Raw genomic sequence first — 20,878 nt, 5'->3', positions numbered from 1 at the left:
TTATGTTTTTATCTATTATTAAAAAATAAACATAAATTATGTTTTAGTAACACATTTCTCAATAACTATTTCAAATATTTCCTAATACATATAATTAAAAGTCCATCATAAACATGATCACTTAATTAGTTAATCTATCTTTTAACCTTCCAAACGATGATGCACCTAATTTATGTTTTATAAATCTTGCTATCCAATTACTCTAGCATCAGAATAGTTATGCATTCGCAATTAACACTGCTATTTTGCTAGATTTTATGACGAATTTGACATATATTTGCTTTTGCGACAATGAATGACGATTAATAGTGATAAACTGATAATTCGAAATTCAGTTTAGTTTAGTTTACTCCCTATCTTGTTTGGAAGTTCAATTTGTTCAAGCAGTATGCATACATGAATGCAAAGAACACTGCATAACTAACTAAAACCAAAGCCATGGGTCCTAGATATTCATCTTCATATCCAAAATGGCTTTGCACATACTCTTTGATTGTGGGATCTTGTGACATTCCCGCCACTTTAATGGTGTCCTCCACATCACCATATTGTGAAGCAATCAATCCTTGAAAAGTCCATGCTAGTGGGCAAATCCAATAACACCATACCCACCACTTGGGAATTTTCTGAAAATTTCAACAAGTGCAAATTAAATCATATTGAAGCTCTCATATATAGTTAAGGGAGAAAATTATAAATTGGCGAAATAAAATTAAATAAAATTACCGGTCTAGGGATGAAGAAGCCCGAGAAGAGATTAAAGAGCGAATAGAAAGCAGATGTGAGGATGGATGCGAGTTGATCATTAGGGGTGAGTGAAACAGTCATCAGCCCGAGGTATGTGAAGTAGAGAAAAGTAAAAAAGTGTATGAAGAAGAACCATAAGTATTTAGTTGTTGTCCATTCGAAGCTCACCATAGCATACACAATAACAGTATAATATGACGTTTGAAAGAACACGTAAGGTATTTCCACAATTACCTATATACAAAACAAACAATACTTTCTCATTAGGCTTTTGGAACTAAACTACATATACAAAAGGGTTGTTCTTCCAGCAACCCATGAGTTGGCCCACACTGTCCGACCCCAAGAACATCACGTGAGATGTAAATTAGGTACACAGTAGCCTGTTACGTGGCTGGCATAGAAGTGACCTTGTGGGAATTGGGTCGTTGTGTACTTGGTTTACATCTTACATGATGTTTTTGGGGTAGGACGGTGTAGACCAACTCAGGGCATTAAAGAGTTATTCTTCCAACAACCCCTGAGTTGGGGTGGGACAGTGTAGACCAACTCAGGGGTTGTTGGAAAAATACCTATTCTGCAAAAGAGTTATTCTTCCAACAACCCTTAAGTTGGGGCGAGAGAGTGTAGATCAACTTAGGGGTTGTTAGAAGAATAACTATTCTACAAAAGAGTTATTCTTGCAATAACCCTTGAGTTAGGGCGGGACGGTGTAGACCAATGGTTGTTGGAAGAATAACTCTTTTACAAACACAAAAACATGTGTTTGTTCTGTTTTGCATGAATCTGTTTTGTACTAACTTGTGCCATGGCATACGGTAAGGATGAATACATCCCAGCAGCTCTTTCTCGATAAAATATTGTTCGTTCAAAGGCTACTATCGGGAGTACCGTGTTTCCATTGTTAATTCCAGCAAACAAAACAGCACCATACAGACCCCCAAAAATCATCGTCAGGTCAATGCTGCTATCCCTGAAATGAAAAATGACATTGATTTTATTGTTAGTTCTATTTCCTAAGCTAGAGTCTGAATCAAGATTTTAGGGCTATTTTCGATAATAAAGATGAGAAGGACATTTACGTCTTTCAACATCGGTCTTGAGATGTGGTATAGATCAAGTACTAGATACTAACCTTTTGGTACCAACTTTCCAAAAAATGGACCCGATCAAGAGTGCGGTGATAAGGGTGAAGCAAAATCTAACAAGATTATAATCAGGGGTTCTCCAATAGCTCCGCCATTGTTTTTCTATACAAGTCTTGAATTGTCCCCACATGGACTCGGAATATTTTGTGGAGAAAAAAAGTTCTTTTGCTCCTGAAGGAGGCATGCTTAGTTCTTCCACGAGAGCATTATTTCTTCTGCTTGAGGTGATTTAAATTAGATTCAAATTTGAATAAATATAATATTACGATTATATAAATGTTATAATTTAACTTACTGATAAAGGCTTGATGACTTGTAGTGTTGAACGAAATCAATCCCGAGTCGTGATTCTGTTGCAGATGAGGTGACTTCCAACATCCATGTTGCTGGATTTTGATCGTCTACTATTTTTGGTATCCCGGGAATTCCCTAGAAAGTATATTAATGAAAGTACTCGAGTTAGTTTTAGTATAGTATATTTTCACATGGATGTACATAACTACATATACGTGTATGCATATGTTTATACACACGTTTACATCATGTAAATGTGGAATAGGTTAAAAGACGCAGAGAGTGACTTGTGAGTGTAGAATCACTAATAAATAGAAGAGTAAAATAGTCATTTACATTCATTCAGAAGGTTCCTTCGGTCAACAAAAGAAACAAACAATCTTGTTCATTTAGACACAAATCATTTATCCATTCAACACTTTATCCAAACGACAATAAATGGGGAAAAAAGAAACATACCCTATAGAATAATACTCTCCCTAGTTCTTTAATAGTACGTTCAAAATATATTCGAGTATAACGACTTTTTTTTATATTATTATGACATCCTAGTTCCATTTCTTTCTATTACAATATTGTAGTTGTAAGTTTTATTAGAGCATTGTGTTTTGAAAAATCTACCCATTTATAGTATTATGCATACAATTTTTATTTTATTTTATTTTTTATTTTTAGGACATTAATCTCTCAAAAATCTACCTAGTTACATCGGTGAAAATTGTTTCACATTTGATGACATTGCTATAATTAGGTATATATTTTTCAAAGTAAATGGTGTAATAGAAAACAAAAATACGATGACGTATGAAACACATAAATAGAAAGGATGTTCTTAATTCTTCCATCTAATCCAAAACTAAGTGAGGGTAATTTGTAAAAAGTTAGGAATAACACGAAAAGCTTGACTAACTTTCTTCACCAAGTCATTCTTTCTGTATTCGGTAAAAAGAAACATTCATATATAGCTTAACAGATTAAGTCATGTCCCCATTAAATCCATTAAGTAAAAGAGAAACTATACCTCAAGATACTCAACAAGTTTCTCAGATTTTAGACCCAACTCTCCCGCATAAATTACTTCTCCTCCAGTTTTCATCAGTAATAACTCATCAAAAGCTTCAAAAATATCAACACCAGGCTGATGAATAGTGCAAACAACGGTTCTTCCCGTGTTCACTGTATTTCTCACTGTTCTCATAACAATTGCTGCTGCTCTTGCATCAAGTCCAGTTGTTGGTTCATCCATAAATATGATTGAAGGATTAGCAACAAGCTCTACTGCAATTGTCAATCGTTTTCTTTGTTGGGTTGATAATCCTGTAACTCCAGGAATCCCTACAATCATGTTCTTAAGATTGTCTAATTCAACGAGTTCCATCACTTCATCCACAAAAAGCTGATCATAAAATTATATATAAAAAAAGAGTATTAGTACTTTAAAGCTACATCTTTCCATATATGGGTAATATCACTAAATAGCAACCACGTTTTTTAATGTTTCACCTATCTACCTCAAATTTTTTCTTCAAAATGTGTAACTACTCAACTTTTAGTTTTGTTATATTATGAGATTTTCAATTTTTTTCGTGCATTCATTACAATATTTACCATTTGTTAATGTAGATATATGACATGACTAGTTTATTCACACATTTTATGTTAAATTAATGATAACCAAGTTTCAATTTGTTCCAATGTTTTCATATTTTGAAATTTTAGTTGAATTATATTATTTTCCAAAAGGAAATATATATATATATATTGGGGGGGGGGGGGGGGGGGGGGGGGGATGATATACTATTTATTTACATAGGATGATCACATTAATTCAAATTCATAATATTTACTTTGATTCTGTCTTGAAAAATATTGTGATTTTTTAAATCGATTCTTTTGTTAAAAAACATTAGTGTAGACAACTCTCATATGTCTATGCCAGTGTCACATCAACAGAAAGTACAAAATTTTATAACAATGGAGCAAAAAAAAATATAATTTCAACGTCATGCAACCTATACGGTCTACTGCATAATAAAAAGGACATTGTATTATTTTGTGTTATAAAAAGAATAAAGAAAATAAAAAACGTTCTTGTAGTTGATCTCCTGAAAAAAAAAACGTTAGTGTATACTTTGGTCAAACACCCTTTCAAGTTGCAACCTCTATTAATATTATTAGACATAATAAAAAGTGCTTGTTCTTTACCATTTTTTCTTCTTTATTGATATCTTTGGGAAGTCGAAGGAAAGCCGAAAAAATCAAAGATTCATAGACAGTGACTTGTGGTGAATGGATGTCATTTTGTTCACAGTATCCCGAAATCCTAGTGAAAGTTTCTTGAACTTTAGGGAATCCCGAGATTCTAATATCACCTTCTACATATCCACCTGTCTTTCTTCCTGCTAAGACATCCATTAATGTTGTCTTTCCTGCTCCACTAACTCCCATCAATGCTGTTAGGATTCCAGGTCGAAAGGCCCCACATACTTCCTTAAGTAATTGGAGCTTGTTGTCTGTAACACCTTGTTCTTTCATTGCCTAATAAAAAAATTAATTGTATATATTACAATATATAAAATTATATATTAAAAATATGTAATGAAATAAAGAAACATACAAAAATTAATATGTACGTAATTTTATTCGTAGAGTAACAAAGCAAATGAATGAAACTAAATTTCACTACATTTTTAGTCAATGAAATTACATGTGAATTTCATTAAATGACTCAACATATGAAAAATATGTACTTACGAGGGGCATATCCACATAATAACTTATGTTATCAAAAGACATGGAGAGTGGAGCGAATGGAAGAACCATTCCTCTTTTGGGAGCCATAACATCCGTAGCTTCATGACTTGAATCTTCATTTATATTTTGGTTTTTATGAATGACCGATTCTCCTGAGAAAATAACCAATTTAAAGGAAATCTATTGTGAACAAAACTTTTTGTTTCATATAGAGCAAAAAGTGGGAACTAGCAACATTCTTTATTCTTGCTATCAATATGGGAATATACTTAATTTGTACTTTTAGTCTTATATTCTTTACAAATATTAGCAACATACTTACATTTTTAACAATAAAAGCAATGTACTATATGTTTACCCTTATTATTAATGTATTTACAAAATTTAACCATAATTGCAACGTATCTACATTTTAAACCATAACAACTATGTAATTTATTATTTCCTATTATCAACTTACTTATATTTCACGACCAATATGGACAATGTACTTTATTAATTTGTTACATATTGCTAATATCGGAAGAAAATATGTAAGTATGTTGTTATAAAGGAAAATGCAATGTAAGTATGTTACTATTATGTAGTAATGAATGTAAGTATATTGTTATCAAGGGTAAAAATAAATATCTAATTTTCCCATTTGTATATGAATTATTCCTTACTTGAGGTCTTTGCAACCGAAACAGATATAGATATCTTCTCTTCTTGAACTATATTTGCTTGTGGCTTTCCGGGAGCTGATATTGCAAAATAAAAACGATAAAAATATGTTAAATGCAACATGTGGCTCGATGTTATCTTGGTCTAAAAGATCATGTAGAACTTACGAGGTAAATATGCGAGAGCTAAAGTGTAGAGAATGTTGAAAAGGATAGCTAAACCAAGAAGGGCAGCTGATCCTATCCAAAACCAGTTTTGATTAGGGTTTACTCCAAAGTTTTGTAAAACCACTACCCCCAATTTTGTAGAATTGTCAGATCCCTGAATTCAAGTAAATAGTTACTTTAATTTTGATTGATAAAACTAAGGTTGCGTTTGTTACATGGGATATGACTGGATTGGACTGGATAAGCTTTCTAGGGATAATTTTAGTAACAATGATGAGAATGACATTTATGTCTTTTACATAGACCAGAGATGGAGAACGAGTTCGTTTCCCATGCTTTTAGAGGGACAAAAAGTAGCAATTTGTCCATGGGAGGGAATATACGTCTTTTGCACAGAAGAGATTCTTGCTCTACCTTTTTAGTGGAAGCAAAAAATTTGTAATTATTGTTCATGAGGAGGGCATTCATGTCTTTTGCATTGATAAGAACGCTTTCCGACCTTCTTTAGTGGGACAAATATCTATATCCATTAGGAATGCATTCACGTCTTTTGCACGCAAGAGATATTAAGGGAAGTGTCTGTCCCATCTTGTGAAACATTTTTAATGGAAGCATAGAAATTGTAATTATTTTTCCATCAGAAGGAAATTCACATCGTTTGCACAGACGAGAGATCAAAAGTGAGTGTCCCACCTTTTTTATTTGAAACAAAAGTTATTATTATTTTCTATGAGGAGGGCTTTCACTTCTTTCTGTGTGATAAAAAAAATTATACTTTGTGTTATTGACATGAGTCTAAACCTAGTGCAATGCAGATCAAACACAATACAACTAGTATTTGGTACGTAACAAATGGGCCCACAGAATGAAATGTAAAAGTGACATACCAATTTATTCATCCACCTTGGAGAAAACATTTCATTTGTAGTTAAAGCATTAAAACCATAGCTTAATGGTGAAACCCAATACGCCCATTGCCACCAGTCAGGAATTCGACCTATTTACAAAAGGAATCATGTTGTGCAAACTCCATTATTTTTAAGTTGTACTAGATACTCATATATCAAAAAATAATTTTATTGAAGTACCAAAACTATTGTTTATATTTCTGTAAAAAGGGTTATTAAAGTATCATATCATGTGAGATGTTAATAAGGTACTACTAACCTTTAGGAAGGACAATACCACCCAAAAGGAAAGTTGCTTCTAGAATGAGAGTTCCAGCAGTGTTCGCTATAGTCATTGTTCTAGAAACTGCAGCAATAAGTCTGAATATTCCTGAAGCCATTTGCTGAATCAAAAAGGTCAACAAGAAGTGCTTGAAAAACCTGAAAATGAGACAAGTTTTCTGTTAAGTCTTCCTTTTTTGTTTCTTTAAAAACATATTTATTGATAACTAATAACGAAAATATAACCCTATTCTTTTTTCTTTTTATGTTTATCCCATTAAGTGAGTTTTGGATAGATAATGTTTAACAAAATATATGAGTAAATGTTACACTTAGAAAACGGAAAGAAAAAAATAAACGAGGGAATTGTTTTTATAAAACTTAGTCCTCCTCTCTATGACTCTATTTACTATTTAGTCGATCTTTTTTTTTTGGCTTAAGTCAAAAGAAACACTCACATACAACTTAATACAATAAGTCACTTATGTAAAAAAAAAAAAAAAAAAAAGAGTAAATTACACGAAAGGTCCCTATGGTTTGGGGTAATTTGGACGTTTGGTCCCTAATTTATTTTTTTAACTCGGAAGGTTCCTACTGTTTGTTTTTGCTACGCACTTGGTCCCTACTGTTTGTTTTTGTTACGTGTTTGGTCCCTATCTTACCTAAAAATACTATTATTAAAATATAAAAAAATTATGGGGTAGGTAAGATAAGGTGAGGGGGATAAGGTTGAGGGTGTGTTTATTTAAATAAATTAAAAAAATAATGCGAAAAATAGTATTTTTAGGTAAGATAGGGACCAAACGCGTAACAAAAACCAATAGTAGGGACTTTCCGAGTTAAAAAAATAAGTTAGGAACCAAGCGCGCAAATTATGCTAAACCATAGGGACCATTCGTGTAATTTACTAAAAAAAAAAAAAACAACACCCACATACCTACTAGCTTCAGGGGCAAATCCAATGGTATAATACGTCAATATTGTCCAAACTGTAGACTCCACCAATGAGATTGGCACACGTAGTAAAATAGTAGGAACAGTAAACGCCCAAGTTGGATGAAAAAAGAGCTCTCTATGCTTATACAACACTGGAAGCCTCTCTATAGTGAGTGGAAGCTCAGGAAAACCATTAAACATATTCGTGATCAATGCAAACAAAAGAGCTCCTACATAAATTGCTCCATCTTCTTCATTTCTAGAATGCATTCGCGTCCTTAAGAACATTGTTGCTCCAATAATTGCCACGAAGCTAATTTGGAGAGTTTTGGCTATATACACGACTGCAGTCCTTTTAATCAATAACTTTTCTTTGTCGAAAGAGGCCTTAAAGAGGTCTTTTTTAGGGACTAAGTACTTTTTGAAGACTAGAGCTCCTTTTTGATTCCGGGATTTTTCATATGGCATGAGTAGATCGTTTTGTAGCGTTTTCCCAACATGAAATTGCTTGAAATGCTCGGAGAATTGAGAGACTGAAATGTAGGTGTATGGTTTTCCTTTATTGGCCCAATATTGTTCTTGATCCTTCTTAGATATTACCTGTTAAAATCACAAGTTTTATATCTATATTGCATATTTTACACCTCTTGATTTTACATAAAAAAAAGTTCTATGTAGAGCCCTTGCTTTTTTTATTTAACTTTTATTTTATACCCTAATCACTTTAATATGTTACGTAATTGTTGTGAATATATAAGAAATGTGATATTATTTTTAAGACACCATTCAGAAGACCTTGTTTATACGTTTATGAGGAAACCAATATTGATTATTAATGATATTAATTATAGTTTACTTTTATATATAAAAAAAAGTTTAAGTTAGTTTTGATTTAATATAAGAAGTAATTAGTATTGACAGGCTCACCGCATATTATCATTTTATTCTCAGTTTACTTCAATCTGTATTGAAATGTTTTGGGTTTGGAAGCATAGTAATTAATAAAAATAACCAAAAAATATCCTTTTTAGTTATATTTAATATTAAAAATAAATATCAGTACTTTCAAAACTATACCACTGAGTATTATTAATATTTGTTTTTTTAACTTGTTCAAGATGCTAAACAATAATTCTTTTTGTTTTTGTTCTATGTTCAACAAAAAAAACATATGATAAATAAATAAAAGTGGTCGTATTTATAAACTTTTCAAAGTTTATCATAGTGGAGCTAGGTTTACAAAGGGTAGAGCTTTATGTATTGTTTAAGTGGTACATTTTGATGGTGTCTAGACTTGCAATTCCAATGTCGATCCTAGAAATTGTAATGTACTTTCATTTAATAGAATAGATGGTTACCTCTTGTAAGAAATCGGCAATTCCCTTTCTTTCTGGACATGTGAATCCTAAGCTTTGAAAAAACTCGACAATATGCTCTCTTGGGCCTTGATATACAATTTGGCCTTGTGATAAGAGAATTATATCATCAAATAGATTAAAAGTCTCAGGAGAAGGCTGTAGGAGAGACATCAAAATGGTGGTTTCTGTAAAGTGTGTTATCTGTTGCAAGCACTTGACTATCTGAAATGTCGTTGATGTGTCTAGGCCCGATGAAATTTCATCCATAAATAGTACTTTTGTTGGCCCAACAATCATCTCTCCTGTTTTTAATCAAATGTTAGGCCAATCGACTGTTGTTTCTGTATTTGTTTTGTGTGCTTAAATTCATAGTACAATTCAATAGCATAACTTAAACATACTAAAATTAGTTTATATGTATTTTAAATTTGTTTATTAGATGAAGCTAAGTTAGTTCTACACCAACATGAATGACTTGCTATCAACAACCTTGCCTTGGGTGTTTATGATAACTTGTTGGAGTTTAGAATCATAGTCTACTTCAATACCACAAGATATTAAAATTAGTTTTGCACCATTTTAAGTATATTTCTTTTTGTGTGTAAAAACAATGTTTTTTGTGTGTTATAGTGCTACGATGACATTGTTATACTGCTACATTGACATAAATGGCTTATTGTCAACAACAATGTGCTTATTAGTCCTTTTTAGCTCTTAAAGTTAATAATATACTTCAAAAAAAAATTTAATGATACTAAAAGTTGGTTTTCACTACTTTAAGTCTCTTTATTGTGTGAAAACAATATTGAATTGTGTGATAACAATGCTACAACATGAATTACTTGTTGTTAGCACTCTATGTAACTATCGTTTTAATGTATATTTTTATTTTTTTCTACCTAAATTCATAGTACACTTCCAACTAGTATAACTGTAAGGATATTAAAACTAGTGTTGCATTATTTTAAGTTTGTTTGAAGTTTGTTTGGTGTGTAAAAACGTTGTTTAATTACATGAGAACAGTCTTATAATAACATGAAAAATACATTCTTATACAATCTTATGTTCAAATCAATGAAACATATTCTTTTTATACATTTGTAATTGGTTATTTTTGTTTAATTATTTATAGGTCCAACAAGTTATTCATGTGTTATATTTATGTTAGTGGGTTAAAGGAGATTATTCGGCTATAGACTTTCATGGGTTTTCATTGAATTAAGAATTGGCGACTAAAGTTGACGGGTGAAAAGTGTCAAGATGGTTACATTTGTTTAAATGTTCTGCATCTGTTTCTTTTAGTGATGTGTTAGTTGTTGATTTATCTATAAACGTTTTATTAACCTTAAATCTATTTGGTTTTACTCTAAAACCTTTTCTTATTTATATTTTGAAATAAAAGTATTTTCAATTCGTTAACCATCGTTTTAATATCTGTTCAGAATCAATTCTTTCTGCTCCTTCAATTCATGGTAAAGATCACTAATTTAATGTTAAAATACATTAAAATTAATTTTTCACTTTAAAAAAAAAAAAAAGATTTCTTGGCTCTCAAATTAAAGAGTGCAACCATTTGCTTATGATATTACCGGTTGTTAGTCGTTTTTTCTGTCCTCCAGATATTCCTCGTATCATTTGGTTTCCAACAACAGTGTCCCGACATATCTCAAGTCCGAGTATCTATTTTTTTAAAACCAAAATAAAACACATAAGCTAGGTTCAATAAAAAGATATATCTTGTGGCATAATGTTTTTAGAAGCAAATAATATATTAGGTCCTTTTTTTTTTTTTTTTTTTTTTTTTTACCTTCTAGGTAAATGATGCTCCCTTGATATATATATATATATATATATATATATATATATATATATATATATATATATATATATATATATATTCAATAAAATGATGGTCCAGGTTGTGCAAATCTAATGAAGAAATAAATGAGAAATTTTGTAAAAATGTAGGTTTTTATTATGAAATTCTTACTTCCTTGATTTTCTCTATTAATTTCTACATTTAGTGAAAAATAAATATTAATTTATAATTACTTGATTAAGTTTTGTTATAATCAATCCGATTAAGTATAAACAAAACAACACCTAAGTTTTTTTTGTTATCTAATTTTTATGCTAAAAGTTCTCCCGAACATACCTTGATAATGTATTCAGTAATTAGATTATGCTCAACGCCTTCCATTGCGGTAGCCTGAATTACGAACGATCATTAGGTCATATATTATAAAATATCATTATACTATGAAATTTATAAATGTTGATTTTATGATCTCTAGCTACTACCTTCATGAAGAGGTCAACCTCTGGTTTTGGAGACACGTTAGCATGTTTTTCTCCCTTGTCAAGCTCGTTCAGTAATTCTGCAATAAATATCTTATTATCAATGAGTTCTCCCTACGTTCTAGGATTAAATGCTAGAAATAACAATACATTTTCTTTATTTATGCATTATAGCATCTTATTTTTGTTTCTTTCTATTTCACCATTGTACTTTAGATTAATTTTTAACATTGTTTTATTTATTTATATTAATATAAATTATAATTTACAAGTAACCATTTCCTACTATTTATTTAGTGCTCTATATTGAAAAATCATAAGTTTACTTTAGATTCAAACTTTAAAATATAACTTGTTAATATTATAATATACATTATTTTGTAAATGTCATTGAAAAACAAATTGTGAAAAAGGTATCCAACCGAATTATAATTTGGTTGGTTTGGATCATATTTTATTTAATTCAAACTATTTCAGATCATTATTTAGAAAATTGAAATGAATTTGAATTGATTTAATCCTATCAGATTGAACTGATCCATCCAAACAAGAACCCTAAACAAATCAATATATGAACAATGCTATATATTGTACAAAAGCCAAAGTTGGGTAAATGAAATAAATAACAACATACTTTTATTTATTTGTGGTATATAGCGTCCTACTTTCATTTCTTTCTATATCTTATTAAGGCGATGTACTTAGAACATTTTGTCTAATTTTAACATTTTACACATCCAAAAATTTTCTTATTAAGACGTTATCTTTTTATAAATTCACCCAACTATAGCGGTGAAAATTGCTTTGTGTATACATGTTATTGCAATAATTAGGTAGAATTTTCAATGCACTAGGAAATGAAACTAGATGCAATAATTTACAAATTGATAGAAGTAGGATTCTATTATTCTCACATTTACCCAAAAGTTAGCATAAATACAAAAAATAAAAACCTAATTCCAAGTTTTGTATATTATAGCATTCTACTTTCATTTTTTTAGAACATTGTAGTATTGTTTTTTTTATTAAAACATTTACTATGAAAATTTTATCCAATTTTAGCATTTTAATTTAATTTAATTTTTTATTATTAGAAATTTATATTTTGAAAATTCTATCCGTTTATGATAGTGAACATTACCTTCTTTAGATGATATTACTATAATTTGGTAGAATTTTTAAAATACAATGCTTTAATATAAGAAATGAAAGTTGAGTGCTATAATAAACAAATCAATAAAAGTACATTATTATTTCTTGTATTAACTCTTTTGAAACCGTTAAATACCATATCGAGATCCAACTCCTTGGCACCGAGCTGAAAAATCTAGTGTTTCTTTTACTGTCATTTCTCCTACATGAACATCAGTTTGACTGATATATGAAGACGTCCTTTGTGGGACGAATTCCTTAAGGGTATGCCCATTGTATGTCACGTTTCCTTCAACCTGCTCAACATGTATATTTACCAAAATATATCATTGAAGTAAAAGATCGTATTTGTTCCAAATAATCTATGAAGATTTCCATGAAGTTATTTCTCAAAAGCTAACCGTTAAACCTGGGTTGGCCCGACCTGCCAAAGCCAACAATAGAGTCGTTTTTCCAGAGGAGGGCGGACCTAGTAGAAGAGTCATCCTTTTATAAAACAAAATTAAGTTTTTGTTAACTTCTATTATATTTTAATGTGGAACAACAAAATAGATAAAGCATAAAAGTATTAGAGATCTTTGTAGGTATGTCACCGTATGTGTTCGATGAAGAGTAAATGTATGTGTTCGATGAAGAGTATATAGGTAAGGAAGGCATTTATGTCTTTTCACAAAAAAAAAAAGCAATTGATGCAAGTATCACTCCTACCTTTTTTACATGGGATAGAAATATAATTTTTATTCCATTAACAACAACCTAGTTTAGTGCAAGTGCACAACTTGTTACGTATTGTCTTGTGCCCAAATGGGCTTTGTGTAATTATGTCAAAAATGAAAAACCACATAATAAAAGATCCAACAATGTCGGATGCATAGGAAAAAGGGTTTTGCCATTTTCGCATGTCCATTGGGCTAAATTCCATCATTTGGGGGTCGTTGACTTTCTATATTTCTACAAAATTTGTAAATTCAATGATTTATGTTTATCCTTTTAAAAGTACATAACGTAATATTGACTATACTTGTATCAAGCTTTATCTTAGGTACGAAATTTGAGTGTCTTGGGAATAATTTAAAATGTTTGCTCGAATCTTCCAAAAGAGTGTTTGTATGCATACAAGTTTTGAGCAAGATTAAAGGTGGCTTTTATAGCATGAATGAAGAACATACCTTGAAGGCTTGATCATCCCAGAAACATCATCAAGAATTGTAATCTTTCCCCTCTTTGATAATCCAATACCAAGAAAACCAAAAACCGTGTCTGTAAGGTTCCGTAGAGTGTTTGTCAAAGTCGGTATAGATCGGTTACCAACAAAGCAATTAGCTTTCATTGTTAAATTCTTGAAACGGACTTCTACTGTTGGAAGAGTAATGCCAACCCTGTATCAACATAATATAGAATAAAAAGATTAATATATTCAAAAACATTGCAACGACTATCAAAGCCACATTTGTTATGTATGTGATAACTATACTAATGCAAAATAACATCACAAAACCAATGCAAGGTTTGGTGTGTATTGGATCAAGGCTAACTAGGGATGAATCATGTAACTTTAATGACATGAGGGATGGTCCGAGATAATGTTTGAAAATAAAGGCCGAACTTATAAATCCGATTCTTGTTTCGAGTTTTTCAGGTAAGGTCAGATTCATGAGTGGTGTGCGACAGCATGGATTGGAATTAGATGGTGGAGTGTTTCATGATCTCGCCAGATCCACCTATGACCTACTAAAGCAACAACAACGGTGATCGAAGAGGTCTAGGCCGTCGAAAAATGCTTGAAAGAGAAATAGAGGAGAAAGAGGTTGTCGAATCGAAAGAGAGGAAGAGGGTGGTGAGATTGAGGGAGAAAAAGCTGGTGGGAAAAGGGGAGGGGAGGGGTAGGGGTTAGGCGTTTATTTTATTTTATTTTTTAATAGTAAAATAAAAATGAAAAAGTAATTATTATGGAAAAAATAATCATTTTATGTCCACAGGAAAGATCTGAGTGAAGAAGTAGTCCAAGTTAATTTTTGAAAAAAGAAACTATGGTTTTTTATACCAAATAATGATTCATATAATTTACTTTAAATAAAAATATTTAATATTTTCTATCACGTTAGCCTTTAAAAGAAATATTACTATCATAATCACACAATTTGTTAGAGATATACAACAAATAAATTGGTACATAATATATGTTTATGGCATATAATAAAATTTTAAAATGGGAATAATGAAAATGAAATAAATATTACATATGTAAGTGGTTAGAAATTAAAAGTTGAATGGTTGTATTTGATAATTACAAAATAAGTTTGTGTACGGTGGATCCAATTTCTTTATTGTTACAAACTAATTAAAAACTAATTCTTTTTTTTTTTCTTTTGCAAAAAGGTGTAATTTTACAAATAATAATAATAATAATAATAAACTGTTTTAATGTGGTGTTTGTTATTTAGGACCAAGGTTCTAAAAAGATATTAAATGTTGTTATGACTAATTTTTGTATTTGTTCTTTTCAACAAAATGAGGCCTTAAGTGATATACACACACAAAATTATGGTGTTAAATCAGATTTTACAATCGACTTGAGTTATCACGACTTGTAAAAGTTTAGAACTTAATATTGCTGCCAAATCATGCTTAACTTATTAGAGCTACAATACTCATCAGAATCCTTCTCTACATGTTGTGTATACGTGTCAGAATTTTTTTACATGACATGAATTTGACAATCACAAATTTGTTAAATACGTACACGACACAAATTATAAATTGAGTATTGGGTATCAAATACGAACAAGACACCTAATTAATTTGTTTGACATGTGATACTACACGAATGGATAAGTTTTTAATTGTTTTACACGAAAATGCATAGAAACATGAATCTAAACAAATTTAATTTTTGTCTACACTTGTCCTGTGGCACGTCTTTATACGTGTTGCCTGTCAACACGAATTTTATTTTTGTCTATACATGTTTAGACATGTAAAGTAATGTTTGATACCCATAAACCCCGAAACACATATTTCTAAGACATCTATTTAGAAAACTCGTGTTGTGTTATTTGTGTCGTGTATCAAATTGCCGGGTTTAAGTTGATTGGAAACATGACAAGCTTTGAAACGATATTTTCAATAAAAAAGATAAGGACTACATGCATTCATGTCTTTTGCACGACAAATTAAAGAGCTACAAAAGAAATTGTATGTTTGTTCTCATTAATATTACTCCATGCATTCGTAGAAAACATGGCCTAAAAGTTGTTTGAAATTAGAGATGAAAACAAAAAAGGAACCTGTGGAATCTTTCTCGTAGCTCCCTCAAGAACCTGTCATTATCTACTTCCACAACCTTAAACAACTTATCGATAATCTTTTGGTGGTCATCCACACCGAGGTCTCTTACATCAACTTGTTTGAGGATTGTATCACCTTGTTGGTTTTCAATGTCTTGTGTAGCATAAGACTCCATGAAAGCAGTCCTTAAACGATCAAAAGTGGGCAGGCTATCTAAAGCTGCCCGTTTTGATCCATGTTCATCTTCCTCAGCATGATTGCTCCTTTTGCTATGATCATCTGGACTCACATACAACTCTTTCATCTCCATCTCTTCTCTTATGGTTTATGACAATGAAACTGATAATTAAAGAGATCAAGTCAAATACATAGTTTTTGATTTTTGATGGAAGTCTAGTGATAACTTGTGTGATATATAGAGTATGCCGGTTTATGTACATGACGAATGAAACTAGGCAATACATACAATAGCATAAGCCAACCTGGGTCATTTATTTAATAATATTCTTGGGTGGGGTCGCTGATAGGGAAACTTTTTATTTTTATTTTGTATATTTAACCGGGAAAATTGCGAAAAAGAATAGTAGTGTACATCAGTATATCATTGCCTATTCGATCTAGAGGTTTTTATCGGTTTAATCCGGTTTAGGTCCAATCTTATTTAGGATCCGGAGTCTAATCCGCTTTTGAATTTGAAATACCGAACAATTTTCAATCCATTTTATCGGATTATTAGATTTGCTTTGGTAAAAACCGATTTTAACCGGATCCGATTTACTGATCGAATCGGATCCATATTTGGGTCCAACTTTCTTATGCATCTCAATATATATCACTCTCCTATTGATTCTGCAAATATATTAATGTTTTTCCATAATTGAAAGATAGTTATATTTCTAGATTGATGATGAGAATGTACTTCAACCCATAAGGAAAATCTACTTATATTCTTTTACCTATAATAATATCATACTAATATTTTGTTACCATTATGGACGGGACTTTATTTTACTTGTTACATGTGTTATTATTATAGATGAAATGTAAGTATATGTTGCTATTATATGGGTGGGTAAGAATTTGCTAGCCAATTGCTATAATTGTCAAAAAAAAAAAAATGTATTTATGTTGTTATGAACTATATATTGTTATAATTGCCAAAGAAATGTAAGAAGTTGCTATTATGGGAAAAAGAAATTAAATATATTGTTGTTATATGAAAAATGTATATTATATTGGCAAAAAAGTAAAGCATGATGTTCATTTTTTTTTTTTTAAATTTACCTTTATATATAAATTGTAATATATATGTTTATAAGAATTTGACACATATTACAAAGGCATGCTATTTTAGATGATGAGTTGAATAAACCACACGAGACTTCGTACATTGTTTTGTTGGTTTATTTGGAGTTTGTCATTGTAACGGTCGAATAGAGTCCAAATTGCTATGCTGTAGATGATGGAGTCGTCCGGAGTAAAAGTCGCCGTTAACGTTGTTTTTAATTATTTGAGGCATGTCATTGTTTATGACGGTCGTTAGTCGGCGAACGAATCTTGTTATACCGTTGGAGTTTACTATTCTCGGTGGATACAAAATAAGTATATAGGATTCTAAGAATTTGTTTTGTCACTTGAAATGCACCACAATCTAATAGAATGAACATGATTATGTAATGAGTTCGTTATATTGATGATGATTTAGTTCATTTCGTAGGAATAAGTTAATTTTATATAAAGGTTTTGTATTATATGTAAATACATACCATATATACTCTTAACTCTATTTAATATTTTAATAAATTATAAGCAATGATCTTACTATTTATATTTATAGAAATAAAGAAGTGAACGTTAAAAAAATTATTAGAATTAAAAAATCTTTTATTAAAAAATATATTTTTTTGTCTATTTTTATAAAAACAATCAAAACTATTTTATTAGAAAACTAGTTGTGAGATTCATATATTATATGAGTTAACTTAAGAAAAAAATTTAAATATAAAAGTTAAAATATATGAGAATTTTGAATTTATAAGAAAATAAGAAAAAATTTGAATTATCATAATATAAATGTTTTTTATCTTTTAAATTTAAACAAAAATACTAATTTAAATAAATAAAAAAACTAATAAATTTTAATTTTGAAATTAAAAGGTAAGTTCATTAATGAAATTGATATATATCAATTTATTACTATATTTATTGCAATTGTTATATTAAACTATTATATAAAATTTAATAAAATAAAAAAAATGATATGTGGAAAAAAAATAATCCAAAATAATTACAAAATAACATTTAATAAATTGAATGAGAGTTTAACAAATGATAAAAAAACCCTTCGTTTATTAGAAATAAATAGTTAGCGAGAAGGCGAAATACATCAAATACGAGAGACCCAATTCAAATTATTACACCAATCATAAACCGCTATGAGTAGGATACTTGATCTAAACAAATGCATATAATGGCAACTCGTTGGCTAATTCTCGACTATTTCTAACTTTGTTGTTAAATGTGCAGTCATTGTTGTACTTCCATAAACCAACATCTCTATAATCACATTCTTCATGTTTGCTTGACTGCTTTTATTTTTAGAGTAAATTATAATAATGGTCTCTATGCTTAAGGTAATTTGCGCGTTTGCTCTTTAGTTATTTTTTTAACTAGGAAAGTCCCTAATATTTGTTTTTGTTATGCGCTTAGTTTCTACTGTTTGGTTTTGTTACGCGTTTGGTCCATATCTTACCTAAATAGACTATTATTTAAATAATAAAAAAATTGTGAGATAGGTAATGTAAGGTGATTTGGGGGGATGTGTTTATTTAAATAAATTTAAAAATCAAGGGCAAAACTGTTTTTTAAGTAAGACATTGACAAACGCGTAACAAAAAACAAACATTAAAAATCTTCCGAATTAAAAAATAAGTTATGGACCAAACACGCAAATTACCCTAAATCATAGGGACCATTCATGTAATTTACTTTTATTTTTATTTTTCACATGGTATCAAGGTGATCTCGAATAGCTGATCGTTGGATTGAGGGGAGTTGGGGATGTACCACCACTTGTTCATTAAGTCCATAGCTTCCTTCACCATGGACTCATGGAGCAATGTTCATTTGGTTGCAGAAGGACAAAGGATAGATTTCATTTGGTTTCACTATGGACTCATGGAGAAATGTGTTTTTTACCTTTTGATAAGCATTGCACACTCTACAAAGGATAGATTTCATTTGGTTGCACAAGCAAATGAAAAAAGAAAAAAAAAAAAAAAAAACAGACGGAATAAAGCATTTAATTTCATTCTTACGGAATGAACGATTAGTATTTCCCAACTTCCATCAAACCAAGCTCTACAACATTTACCATATTACATATCATTATAAATTTCATTAAGATGTCAATAATTCATAAATTATTGCTATAATAGTCTCTTTCCATGCTTAACACCTTATATTTGTCTTATGAAGAAGACATGCACTAATAGACGAATATCATGTTCGCTCTTATCGATATCGTAAAGACGTTAATATCACTTCTCGGAGATTTGGATTCCAGTTCATGTCATGTTATGAAAACTTGACTTGAGACGATATCTATGTTTCGTTTTCAAAGTCGATGTCGGAGGGTCATTTTTATCGCACAATATCAACTTATGATATATTCGATCATTTTTAAATTAAATTTATCAACTTATGATACATTCGATCATTTTTAAATTAAATTTTTGTATTTAGCTCTTATCATGAATTGATAACTAATATTTTATTTGGTTGGCATAAAATATAATGAAATTACTCACATTCATGATATATATATATATATATATATATATATATATATATATATATATATATATATATATATATATATATATATATATATATATATATATATATATATATATATATTGTTTGTAGATGTATATTTAAAATTAGAATGTAAATAATGCTAATTGTCTCAATTACCCTTAATTCGATATTTTTAGCACTTAGTATTATTTTGTATCCTATATTTTATGCATTTATATACGCATTAGTGTAAATAATGATTGGTTCATATTTTTTATTAGAATTCTCGTATCATTCATATTTTTATGTATTCGAAATGAAACAGTATTTTGGAAGCATGGATGGATGTATATTTAGTGTTTAATGGAGCTAAAATACCTGTGAAAACCGAAACCATGGACGGATGTAAAGTATATCAAGAGTATGCAATTGCATACCCTTCAATTTTTACCACAGGTATTTTTTTCCTTCTTTTAAATAAGTTATTATATAACAAATACTAATATTGCATTCCATTGATATAATTATTGCATACTCTTTTGTTGTTGAATGGTTATGACGTGGCTTCAAGATCAAAATATAATAACAATTATTTAACAGATTATAAGACACAACATGTACATATATCGATTTTTTGAAGCCTCTTTGATTCAAAATATTTCCACAGAAAATAATCAGATACTGAAAATTCAGACTCTCAAAAATCCTAATCACATGTCCGATTTATCAGTAAGAACAAACGACTATTCCGAAGACTCTTATCAAAACCTTTATAAAGTCCACAAACTGTTAGAGAAAGTAGATTTAAAAATCAAATCTAAAAACCTAACTATTGGACGTTGTCTCTTATCAAAAATATTTACTTTTTCCTTTTCAATTATAATATATGCCGTTAATAAATATGGAAAAACCATTTTATACTTTTTTTTTTTATTAAAAGTGATATTATAAAGCAATGTTTTAAAAACCGATTTGAACCTACCGACTGAACCGGTTGGACCGGAAGCTGTGGAGGAAACGGTTCAACAATCACCGATTTTATGTCGATTTCCGAACCGGATAGAACCTGCTAGTTTTTAGAAAAATCCGGTTGAACCGGTCAAAAT

At 30.1% G+C, this 20,878-nt stretch overlaps 1 protein-coding gene across 1 annotated transcript; it reads right to left on the bottom strand.

The window, feature by feature from the left end:
* Nucleotides 1-353: 353 nt before the first annotated feature.
* Nucleotides 354-16,390, bottom strand: LOC145001214 (ABC transporter G family member 29-like). Its single transcript, XM_078960574.1, has 21 exons — nucleotides 15,974-16,390; nucleotides 13,856-14,065; nucleotides 13,088-13,172; nucleotides 12,823-12,982; nucleotides 11,538-11,614; nucleotides 11,392-11,445; nucleotides 10,826-10,916; nucleotides 9,237-9,538; nucleotides 7,880-8,478; nucleotides 6,941-7,101; nucleotides 6,661-6,770; nucleotides 5,774-5,927; nucleotides 5,609-5,683; nucleotides 4,944-5,095; nucleotides 4,395-4,727; nucleotides 3,211-3,585; nucleotides 2,191-2,324; nucleotides 1,883-2,110; nucleotides 1,549-1,720; nucleotides 727-981; nucleotides 354-626 (listed from the first exon to the last, which is right to left on the bottom strand). The coding sequence occupies exons 1-21, from the start codon at nucleotides 16,282-16,284 to the stop codon at nucleotides 354-356; spliced, it is 4,311 nt and encodes a 1,436-aa protein (XP_078816700.1). The 5' UTR covers nucleotides 16,285-16,390.
* Nucleotides 16,391-20,878: the final 4,488 nt, after the last annotated feature.

This window comes from Lactuca saligna, chromosome 1 (assembly GCF_052625555.1).
Source record: "Lactuca saligna cultivar CGN05327 chromosome 1, ASM5262555v1, whole genome shotgun sequence".
NCBI classification, from domain to species: Eukaryota; Viridiplantae; Streptophyta; class Magnoliopsida; order Asterales; family Asteraceae; genus Lactuca; species Lactuca saligna.
This window is presented reverse-complemented; position numbering and strand designations above follow the sequence as displayed.